This window comes from Schistocerca serialis, chromosome 4 (assembly GCF_023864345.2).
Source record: "Schistocerca serialis cubense isolate TAMUIC-IGC-003099 chromosome 4, iqSchSeri2.2, whole genome shotgun sequence".
Classification (NCBI taxonomy): Eukaryota; Metazoa; Arthropoda; class Insecta; order Orthoptera; family Acrididae; genus Schistocerca; species Schistocerca serialis.
Window position 1 is genome coordinate 648,392,399 of NC_064641.1, and position 12,952 is coordinate 648,405,350.

Sequence of the window (12,952 nt, forward strand, 5' to 3'; positions counted from 1 at the left end):
ACTGGATATTAAAAGATTCCATAAGCAAAATAATTTCAAGTAAAAAAAATGTGTGAAAATGAACTATGATGAAATTAGAACAGAATATGAGGACATCTGAATCATTTATTACAGCCTCAGATATGGACTGTGAAGTGGCTTTTGAGTGTGTTATGTAAAGTGTAGGTGTTTTCCAATTTCTTCTATCAGAAGAAATGTCCAGATACTTAACAATTTGTAGGGAAAGGAACATGCAATAAATAAACAAATTTCAAATAAACTTAAAAGTTTTGTATTTCATTTTCAATCAATATTCTGCACGAATGTAAAAAAATAGTTTAGATTTGAATCATAGAGACATTTCTCTGCTATAACAAATATTTAAAGTTAATTCCATAAAATAAATACTAACAAACAGTCTGCTGAGCAACATATTGTAACAATAATGTAATAGTTTAAAGGTTTTTATTACAAGAATTACAAACTACTGTGTTCACAGCCATCATACATTTATATTTTTCTGTATGAGCAGTAACAATGTTATATTATAAATTACTACAGATTAGATATTATTCCAAATGATTAAAATGGTAGGTAAAGGCAAACATAAAAAGTTAAAATTTTGTTCAAAGCTATTATACACATAATTCAAACAAACATGTTTATTCTCCTGATACAGATTGACTGCAATTTCACAATAAAAATATGTAAGATACTTCTCCAAGTGCCCAGGCGTGCATAATATGCCAACATCAAACCTAGTAGTAGTCAGAGCTGCAACAATCTTGCAAAAATGAGAAACACTTACTCCACCAACAATAGGACTAGTGTCTAGGCAGCAAGCACTTCTAGTAAGACTACAGGTCACTGAACCAGGCATGCATGACAAGATCACACATCGATTTATTCAACATGAAACTGAAATTTCCATCTTGCCTGTACAAACAGAAATTTATTTTCTATTAATCAGTCTCAAAAACATCAACCATAAAAAAGTCCAGTCCATAAAAAGATATACTGGTAGAAACAAATGTACTGTTAATTAACCATTTTTTAAAACCAGGAAAGAGGAAAAAAAATCTCCTTGAGGGTGTAATTGTTCATTGTGGGATGTGAGGCAATTATAAATTATTACTTACCAGAAACATCTCCAATCACATACCCAATCCCATTAAAATAATTTTTAAAATATAAGTCACTGGCAATATGTAATAGTTACATATGTTGCTGTTTCCTGGTTAGTTTAATTGCTCTTAGAGGTGAATGGAGGCTAGAATGGGTAACTTATCTTTACACAACTTAAACGACTGCAGGTAGTTTAAGTCCTGACTGATTATGAATCCACATAGTGGAGACTGAGAACTGACAAATGGTTGTCCCAATACTTCACAAAAATTGCTTAGAACAAATCAACAAAATTTTAGCATAAGAGGATGCCATGCTACTCTTAACACTATCATTTCCTCTGACAACTTGTATGGGTTCCCGTTACAGGATGTATCAGAGGGAATTAATTTACAGGAGTGATTACGAATGTGGTCATAGGAGGTAGGTGCCTATCAGTAGACACGTAATTTATGTATTTTTTGGGAAGGAGACAAGATCAGTAATGGATAACCTCAGGAAACAGCTGATGTCTTTAATGTGCAATAGAATTTTGTGGGCAACAAACTGATGTGTCAATCAGCCAGCCTTGTCATGTATTTGATAGGGAATTTAATACTTGCAACAAAAGGAATAGCTGAGGAAAAACAATTTGCTAAGAATCTTTGGATTCAAGTGTGAAATTTTGGAACATGTTTTCAGAATAATCTGCAGATTTTAATTGTAAGGGACCTATCACAGACTGTACTATTTACATTGCAGCACAGCTGCACTAGATTACACCTGTTGCAGAGATTACAGTCACGTTATATTTTTGAAGAAATGGACATTCACGATTCAGTGTCACAATGTCAGGAGTATTCTGAAGTAATATGAGTAAGAAAGAATGATTATTGTTTAACACCCCTGTGACAACAAGGTCATCAGAGACTGAGCTCTAATTGAGGTTAGGGAAGGGTAAGGTGGAAAATGGAGCACATCCTTTTCTAAGGAACCACCTTAGCATTGGATTAAGCAATTTATGAAAAGCATAGAAAACGTACAGGTAGCAGGCCGGATAGGGATTTGAACTGCCATCCTTCAGTTGAGGCTCTAGTATCTTACCACTGCATCACATCACTCTGCCTCAAGTGAGGAAGAACAATGAAATGCAACCAAATGTGCATTCAGAGAATGTGATTTTCCCTAACTCAAAGTTCTGCAATTTTACTGTGTACATATCTCCTCTGCCTCCTGTCTTAAGTCTTCAATGAGCACAATTTCACTTTTTAAGTTTTGTAACGTATTACATTCCAAGTTATATAACAAGCAGAAATATTTCTGTTTCTGAGTCCAAAAAGAATTGGTGAATTTTAATACACTGCTTTCTATATCACTGAATGTGGTATTGCCATCTGGTCTGTCACCTATTCAGGGAGTATTACTTAGTTTTCATTAAAATGATCACACCTATCACATTTTGTAACACTTGTGAAAAGCCACAACAAGTTACTTAGCAGCCTTTTACATTAGGGGGTTTCTTTTTCATTGAAACACGAATACATCTCACACTGTGTGTGAAGAGACAGACAGAAGTGACATAGTTGACATGATGGAATAAAAAGTTAATACTGAACAAGTCACTTAGAAAGTAAGGCCAGAAGACAGACAAGTACTGAAGATATCCTTCCCCATTTATCTTTTTTAAGCTTGAGATTCAATCTTCTCTTCTACCTCATGTGGTTCCAACATTACTTTTTCAGTTACACTGAGACAAAATTGATTTTTTAAATCTCTCTCATTTTATGAATTAGTGAAATGTAATAATGTTACAGAAGCTTCTTGCCTATATGAGCTTACAATATCTGACGAATGAGAAAAATAGAACACTGTGTGAAGGACTGACAAACACAGAGAAAGTACCTCCCATTGTTTTCTTATACTCTTATTTTATCCCCGAAACACAATTCCTAACAATACTGTGTTAAACAATGTGGATGAACAAAGGTAATAAAAGCTGAAACGAAAGTCAAATAAGTATAGAAATAAAAATAGATGGTAACCCTTAATAGAACTATACTCCTCTATCTTTCTTTGAAATATTGCCTTTTATCTCCTGACCAAGGACACTAAAATATTTGATGGTTACTCCACCAAAAGAAAAAAAAAAAAAAACCACACACACACAACATGTATTATGTAAGAATCTTTTGATAATAGAAACAAAAACGAATGCAATGCACACAAAGGGAATTCTCTCTCTCTTTCTAGTTTCCTTTTTCCTGGCAACAGTACAACACTTTCTCTTCTTAAGTTAAGTGTTTGATGCTGACTTTACAGTACACAGTTGACTTCTTGTGAAATGCAATCATAAAAGCAATTCATTCATAAGCAGCCTGTACACTGAACATCTACAAATGCTGCATAGTTGTTTTTAAGTTTTTTTTTTAGTTTCAATCATTTAAACAAAAAATGAAACAATAATTAGGAATTTTTATGTAAGAACACATAAGGTAGTACACTAATACAGACAAGCCCCACTAAAAACATTTGGTGAGGAAAGAAAGTGCAACTGCAACAAAATCCCTATATTATGGCAAATGAAATGATGACTCATAAGCTGTAGACATTCGCAGCATTTCACATTTTACACATAATTGATCCATTCACTCAAATCATCAGCACTGGCAACTAATTGACAATAATATTTTTTTTAAATTCTGAAGGAAAATTCCACAGTGCATTTGAGATTACAAATAATGTACATCAAGTAAACTAAATTACTCTGAGCATTACTTATAACTTTGGGGGAATCAGCGTCACCATAATACACAAATGCTCTGAAAACAATTTTAAAGTGTGTACAGAAAAGAAATCCAAGGATTGTCCATGTATATTCATGACCATAATGTGATTACACATTGTACAGCAAAATACAGGAGTTACAATGAGTAATACTGTAAAGTAACAGTGGATATTGTTTGTGCACATATTAAAATGTTCTCGAAGGGGGAACAGATAACATTCAAGGGGTGCAGAGAAACCTCAGAATGAAAAATAAGTTTGTATACATTCTTAATGCTAGTACATAAACGAAAACAATCAACTGTTTGTAACATTTCATAATAAGGATAAAAAATGCTTGCCACTTCGGTTTCTTGTAGCATACCAGCTTAATCCAGACAACAGTTGGCTTTTCTGGTGGATGCCACCCTCCCTACAAAACTCACTATTGAGTTGTACAGTGTGCATTAAAAATAAGTACAACAAACACCTTAAGAAATTGCTTTCAGTTATCAGGATCAGTTAAAATAATTATGCTTTTTGTATCAACCAAACGACAGGCAAGAATATTGGCACTTTTTTGCACTTGAAAGTACCTGTGAATCTGTTCCAACAAAGAAACATCAAAACTAAGATAAAATTGAAACATGTAGCAGATACTTACAGATATGAATCAACATTCTGAAATCACAAAACGTAAAGGAAATTCATGTTGTCCAAAATGAAGTATGCAACACAGTTGCATATAGGCTTATTACTTCCAAATATGAAAATGTTTCTAGATGTCACTCCAAAACAAACAGATATACACAACAGTTTATACTATTATCAAATTCACACATGAGAGACTGTGTGTCTTCTTTTCTTTTAATTGTTGTTAATGATCATGAAAATACAGAATTACTAAGCAGTCGTAAAAGGTTATTATTATGTTAAGCCGCCAGAGTATAAATCATCTGTTAAAAATAATATCTGCTGCACTAATGTGCGTTCAAAATTTAAATGCAAACTGGATTTGTGCTTAGTATCAGAAGGGACAGCAAATGTTTCTTTTTCACTGTAAGTGTGACAGTTTAAAAGGTGAAGAAGATTTCACAGTGAGAAAGAATGGTCCTTCCTGCCTAGACAAGAAGGTGGCTGGAATAATATTGTATGTGCCAGCAGGAACATCTTGTAAGTCAAGCACCACAAATCCCGATCTGGAGGGGGAAAAAAAAAAAAAAAACATTGTCAGCACTCTAATACAGAATTCTACACAAGATGATTACTATCTACCTTGAAAACAACTCATAAACGACATATAATAATTAATTATACACATTGGCTTTTGAAAATGATGGCTGGGTATATTAAATAATGGAGCATATTAACCGGATTAACTTATTTCCATGTTAATAATACATTCTTACATTTCAACCCAATTTTTGCTATATGTTTATCACTTTATTATGATCAGTCAACAAATTGTGTAACAATATCCCAATGGAACATGAAATAAATGTTATAATACATTCAAAATTAATATTACTTGATTGTCTTTGAGTTTATTAACAACTTATCTTCTCTCTTCAGTAAAAGAAGTCACGTTTATCATATATTTTATACCTACTTCTCAAATTTAATTTAATTTAATTTTAGATTAGATTGGATATACTTTTATTCCATAGATTCATACTAAGGAGAGCCTCAGTAATGTAAAACATAACAAAGAAATAAATATGTTAAACAAAGAAAGAGATGAAATTATTTCTTCCACAGACTTTAAGTGAAATGGTTCTCGTGATTAGGAAATAAGTCAAAAATATTAAACATGTTTTCATTTATGAAACAATACCATACTTGTCACAAACATGTAAATGTAGCAAAGCATCACTAGACAACAAGCAATTTACAACACTTATTTACATAGATTCCATTACTGTGTAGAATATGTGAATAAGTCAGAGTCTGTGCAACATATTATTTGATATTATCAATCTACTCATCAAATAATATGTTACACAGAATCGTAAATGAGAATCAGCACTGTGGGGGTAGAACCTCCTAGTTCCCATAGGGGAGAAGACAAGGGTACAAAAGTGTTCTCAACCTTTGACTCGTATGTTGCTGTGCAAGACAGGCATGTTGTGTGGCTAGTACTGATATGCTTTGCAGGGGCTACACATGCAGAGCAGACAGAAGGGCAGGAGGAGATGGATAATTAAACATGGGGAGGATGAGATGTCATGGAGATAGGGAGGAGGAGATCGACAGAGGCTGGGGAGGAGGAGACTGGCAGAAAAGGAGGGGAGGAGCAGGGTATGGACACAGAGAGAGGGAAAGGAGTCAAACAGAGAGAGAAGAGGGTGGAAGAGATGGACGGAGAGATGGGGAGGAGGACATGGACAGACAGAATGAAGATAAGACAATCATAGAAAGGGAAGAGCGAGACGGACAGATTGGAATGAATAAAACTCCACATCTCCTGCACAGAGAGACAGAGTGAGGATGAGATAAACAGAGGGTGAGTGGAGGAGGAGATATGTGCAATATATGTGTTAAACACGTACGCAGGCCAAGATACAGGGGAAAGGCTAGTATACAAGAGTAGTTTGCTAAGTATGGTAATAGCCTAATGATCCTCCAGCTTTTTCATCCCACCATAAAAATAGTTTCTGTCAAACATTGCAAAATACTCATTGATAGCCACTATCACTTCCTCATTTGATAAAATTTCTTCCCAGAAAGATAAAGTATCAATTTAGGAAACAGGAAGAGTTCACTTGGGGCTGAGCCTCATGAATACGTGGGTGAGGTACCAATTCGATGCCCTACTCATGTGCTTTCATCATTGTTACCTATGATATCTGGGATGGTGCATTATCCTGGTAAAAGAGCACTTTTTGTATGTCAACCTTGATCTTTTTTCAGCTAACACAAGTTTCAAACAATCCAACAACAAAGCATAACATGGTCCAACCACACTATGGTCCGTGTTCTGTAGGACGGTAATTCTGCGCATGGAGGCAGAGCAGAAAGGGAGCATGTGGGGATGAGAATGGTGCATGCGAGGCAGCAGAGAGTGGGCAAACAAAGTCCACACTGCCAAACTGAGCTGCTGCGGACAACAGTCAGGCTCATTTGTCTACCATTCATCGTATTATACATTCAAATCTATGAGGGGAATAGGAAATATTAAAACCAATTTCGAGCAATCATCATGAGAGAAACATTAATTCACTTCTTGACGGTGTTGCATCGATTGCTACACGGATTTACTCTGTGTGACACTGGAAGGCGAGAACAGCTGACACAGCTTAGTGAATACGTGAAGAAAATTTTTTTCAAAATGACGATTGTCCAATGACAAGATCATTGAAACTGCTTGCAGTAATTATTATTTATTGTGATTTGACCTGTGTTATAAGTAAAAATTTAATAAACAAACAAAATTAACTTCAAGCAGAAACCAAAATCATTATATTTGCTTGACAACTGCTTCTACTCAATACAATTTTTTAAAATGTGTAAGGTTTATGTATATGTGTGTGCGTGTGTGTGTGTGTGTGTGTGTGTGTGTGTGAAAAAATTAACCATCGTCTGTGAATAACTCTAGGGAATGTTGACCGATAACATCAAAAATCACAGATATCTTGACAAGTAACAGTTACTCTCATTTCAGGGCCTTATCCAGATCATGCCTTGAAAATGATAGGGGTTTACAGGTGGAAATATGAGGCTTCTGACGAATTTATCCAGCTGCATTCTCGCATGTTGTTTGAGTGTACAGCATGGTAGGAGAAGTTTAACTTGGGTGATACGCTGAGCATTATAAATAATTAAAAGGATACAAAGTCTTAATCAAAAAGGCTAAGAAGTTCTCATTACTATGTATCCAACTGATATGTTGACAAACACCTTTGGCAAGTCATGAGTCTTTAAAACTAAGATATATTATTACTTTGTTCCAAAGTCTGCATCATAATTACCATCATCACTTCTATCTGAGTTTGTTTCCAAACAATCTGATTGTAAATTTATGATGATAGGATCAAGGCTTACATCTATCATCATTTCCCTGTCAAATTCTTTTTCTGAAGCTTTTCAGCATGCCGCACAGACTGTGCCCGTGCACAAGCGATTCAGTAGGTTTTATCTTGAATGTTTTGTTTTTTCTCCAACATAGCCTTAACACTTTGCCCAAATTAATTCCATGGGGCTAAACTGACAGTGACACATGGGTAACCGCAAAACTGTGTGACCCCATTTACGTGCGAGTAAGTCAAGTTTGTACGTTCTGTTGACTTGTATAAATTAAAGAGCTGAATGAGAACGGCACGAGTGTGGTTCATACTGTACTTAATATTTTTATTTCTGAGCCAGGGAAAAATATGTGTTTTTCTGGTGTTTGTACCTGCTGTTTTGTCAGCAATAGCTGAATTATAACTGTCATTGACCAACTTCGAAGCAGGGAATGACAAGAATTGTGAATCATGTCACAAAACTGACAGTGTTCATATCCGAATAGTAGTCACTGCTGTTTTTCTTACACATAAGTACAAGTTTATTTTCAGAAACAAAACCAGAAGAAGAGTCAGCAAGCAGAATAATTATCCAAGAACCTATTTCTATGAGAACTTTAAAACCGCCAGTACCATCAGTCATTTTCCAGCAGATCTTCCTGGAATGACTCCAATTGACCCAAGTTTCATCAAGGTAATACACTGTTGAGCTACCTCCTTCTCTTGTATCATGAATCTTTATATGGCATGTAGTTCGTGCTGCACCTATGTCACTTCTTTGAACTAAAAACTCTCTTCTATCTGGAACCAATGTCTTTTAAAATTCATTACATTGATGAAGAGCTTACCGCTACAGCCAATTTTCTCCTGTATAGTGGTAACATGTTTTTGTGATGTTGGGCATTCATCATTCACATGGAGCACTTTAAAACATCATTGTTAAAACATCCATTTGTGTAACAGGTTGCTTGCGATTTCGATGCTTTCCAGGCGATACGAAACCAAATTTTTCTATAGTTCCTAAAGCTATGACACTTTTGTTTATGAGTCTCTTCACAGTTCTCTTGCTGACACTACATGGTTCTGGAGTCCATTCTTATGTCTTCAAATGTCAACAGTAGGAGACCTGCTTTCAAATTCACATTTGAAAAAGTTATAAACTCAGTAAATAATACCCCTCACCTGCTTGTTAAGCACTTCAGTTTATTGCCATCACCTGACCTTTTTTTAATTGTCCTTAAACATTTACAGACACACATTCACAGCTATACTGCTGCAAGAAAAAAAAAAGAAAAAACAAAACTGACAGTTGAACGAATAACTTGGTTGTCGTGAGGTACGGCAACAGTGTAGCATGCAGGTGGGAGATTCTCACTCTCTAGCTATAAATCGCTGCTAGCTGTTCGGAAAGAGAATGAATATTATTGGCTGCCAGTGGCTAGAGGAGGGGGATGCACAGAACAGCTGAAAATTGGGCTGCCTTTCTACATGATGCAAACTTAGCAATCTATGATGATTATTTATTGGGAAACCTAAAAATAGCATTGGCCCTCACCTTAACAGCTGACAAAATGGCCTTTACTTTCTGCTGAGCACTTTCACTAGCCTTTGTAGATTGATTTGACAGCTGTCTTGAATCTGGTGTGTAATGATAAGTCCAGATTTCATCAACAGCAACAAATCAGCACAAAAAGTCTTGGAGATTGTGATTAAACATCACCAGACATATTGTTGAAATGTTGTACCAGATGCGCTTTTGATTGACTGTGAAATTGTGGCACCCAACTCGCACACAGCTTCTTCACGGGTAGTTCTTCTTGCAGGATATTATGCCCTCACTCAGTTAGGTTGCCTACAGTCAACAATCTCACCAATTTTCATTCAGCAATCTCGCATTACTGTATCATGGGTTATGCAATGGTTTCCTTTGTGGTGATATCAATTGAACAGCTGAGCCCCATTTAAATTCATTAATCCAAAAGTAAATGGTCTCAAGGGTGCTACATAGTCCACATGAACTTTATCCATATCGCTTTTGATTTGTGCAGCAGTCCAACCCTTCAAATGAAATTATTTAATAACAAAATGAAACTCAGTTTTCTCCGTTTTCAATCGCAGGCAACACATGGAACAATTCAGATGGCCACTGAGAATGAAATGTATGCTGTACATTATTGAAATTCTTTATATGATTCTTGGAATAATCACAAGCTTACCAACCAGAAAGCACAACAAAAATTTCCATTGTTTAATGGAAATTTACCAGACTTATCAAACCACCCTCGCATATATAAAATAGGGTGTGTGTGTGTGTGTGTGTGTGTGTGTGTGTGTGAGACCAGTATCTACTAAATCACTACGTCGATTTCAACCGCATTTCGTACACATCCGCAAGTTACATAAGAATCAGCATTACGAGGGTTAGAACCTCCTGGCTCCTATAGGAGAAGACATAAGGATGAAAAGGTTTTTCAACTCCTGACATCTAGGCTGCCCTGCATGACAGGCACGTTTTGCCACTAGTATTGTCATGTGTTGCAGGGGTTATATGTGCACATGAGCATGGCTGAACAGAGAGAGGGGGCAGGAGGAGATGGTTTGTGTGAGGCAGAGGGACAAGATGGACAGAGAAAGGTGGGGGAGGAGATGGCACAGAAAGGAGGAGGAAGAAATGGACACACATAGAGGAGGGAGTAGGATATGGACATGGAGAGTGTGGGGAGAAGGAGATTATCTGTTAAAAGAGGCAGGAGGAGATGGACAAAGAGAGGAGGAGGAGGAGGAGGAGGAGGAGGAGGAAGTGGAGGAGTTGGTCAGAGAGAGGGGGAGGAGGGGATGAACAGAGAGGGGGAGGGAAAAATTGTTGCATAGAGGGCAGGGGGGGGGGGGGAGGAGGAGACAGAGAATAGATGGCCAGGAAGATTGATGTGAAGGAGACGTAAGGGCACACAGTACACAAATTAAATGGACCCTGGACACATACCATGGTGAAAGGCTCCCCAATAGTCATTACAGTATAAGGAAAGTTCTCACAGTTGGGTATGCTTCAGACAGCTTTCTACTGCAATGCACTATCGACTACAAAATCAACATGACAGCAATCAACACAGCACAACTGCGTCCAGCTGGTGCTGTGTGTGTGTGTGTGTGTGTGTGTGTGTGTGTGTGTGTGTGGGTGGGTGGGTGGGGGGCGAACACACTTGTGTGCATGTGCATGTTTGTGTGTAAACACACCCTGTGTGCGGGCTCTAGCTTGAGAAAAGATTTACTCCAAAAGCTAGCAAGTTTTCTTTCTTTTTTGTGTGTGTCTCTCACCTTTACTTCTAAAGTATTTACTTTCTAGCAGAACTTCCCTACTACACTTAAAGATGATATTATCATCATTGATTTACAACATGATTTTGCAATTACGTCATGTACTAGTATATCATAATTGAAGAAGAGTGATGGGGCAGTGCACCATCTGAAAGCAAACTCAAACAATACAGAAAATCACTAAACAGGTTTAGTGAATGATACCATCACTTAGATGATTTACTGTAGTATGCACATCATTGGCAAGGACAGTAAAATTTGTTTTAACATGCTGCTGGAATTTTTGTATTTATATTTATTTTAAAGGGACTGACAAACAGTGTTAAATGAATCTAAAAAAACTCAGAACATCAATAAATTTACAGATGAGCCCCTGAAATGTTTTCTTTTTTTCACCCTGCAAATATCACTCAAGAAAACTACTGAGGCTTACATAGCAAAAATTTAATAGCTTGAAGGTTTTGAGAACTGGAAGTTTTGTGCTCAAGCACCTGGGTACACATCTTATCTGCTTCAATTCCGTGTATTAGCCAACTCCTGATTTTCAATAAACCTCAGATAAATCTCTCCTTATATCATTTATCATTCTGTTAAAATAATATCCACAACCATGAAAAAAAGCCACTACTATGATCAAAGATGTAGATCATATTTTGGAAGGGAAGAATATTACAGCTTAGTGTATGATTGATTTTTAAGTCATTTGACATGGAGAATTAGCTCATTGGGAGGAATAGAGAGAAAAGAATCAGCCACAGTCTTAGCAAAGGAACCATTCCAAAGTTGACCTGAAGAGGTAACAGAAAACCTAAATTCTTACGAACAGATGAAACTTTTAACATCAGTACTTCAGAATGTAAGCCCAGCATTTATAATTACTGGATAATCCCACTTGGTGCATCCTTCATGTATGGAATAATGCAAGGAGAATGTTATGGAGAAACCTCTTATATCCCTAGGTTTATGAAAATTATTCATGGAGATGCATCTACTCCTTATGGCAGTTTTCTTGACCACTAAAGATTTTTCCCAGATCTATTATTAAAGTGCAGCAGTGTCAGGAATGGAGGAGAAATGTGGAAGGCAAGATTTCCCACAGAGACAAAAATTGTGAACTAAACAATTGTTTGATGTGCTTTTAGTTCTTATGATTGGAGCACAATCTATACTATAATAAGACTGGAGAACATTTACCTATTGCACTTGTTTTTACAGCACCATCAATCTGCATAGTTAACTTGCGTAAGTGCACACAATAATAGGCCTGTGTGACACGTTAATGAAATGGCATACTATGAATGAATAACATCTATATAAAAGGAATTATGGACCAGCACACACATAACTGTGGATACTTCAAATTATGTAGGGTACAATGAACATAAGTAAAATAATTATACGATAAGGTTAGCAATGGGCTGAAGTCTTGTAACTGGAAATGTATTGACATAACGATAAGTAAAACTTGAGTATCACTCCATGACTTGGTCGCAGATAACTGCATTTTGCCGGTGGTCCACTTCCAGTTGTGTCATATATACAATTCTCATACTGACAATGTGTTTTACCTTACTATTATATCCCTCCTTTTCATTCCAAACTTTGGAATGATTCTCCTCTTAACAATGCATGACTAGTGGCTTCCTGTAGCTGAGAGCCAGTCTTATATGTGAGCCTGGATGGTTCAAGTTTCTTTGTACTGTTACTATACAAAGCTTCACTGATCTAAATAAAGTACTCAAATAAACACTGTACTATAATGACAAAGCCATACAAAAAAATTGGTGACA

The 12,952-nt window shown here is 36.4% G+C and overlaps 1 protein-coding gene across 1 annotated transcript in view; it reads right to left on the reverse strand.

Moving 5' to 3' along the window:
* Positions 1-286: 286 nt before the first annotated feature.
* The window catches only part of LOC126475508 (calpain-7-like), a 103,198-nt gene continuing 90,532 nt past the window's right edge, over positions 287-12,952 (reverse strand). The window contains exon 12 of the mRNA XM_050103421.1: positions 287-5,045. Coding sequence (XP_049959378.1) covers positions 4,901-5,045 — 145 coding nt within the window. The 3' untranslated portion in view covers positions 287-4,900. The remainder of the gene's footprint in view (positions 5,046-12,952) is intronic.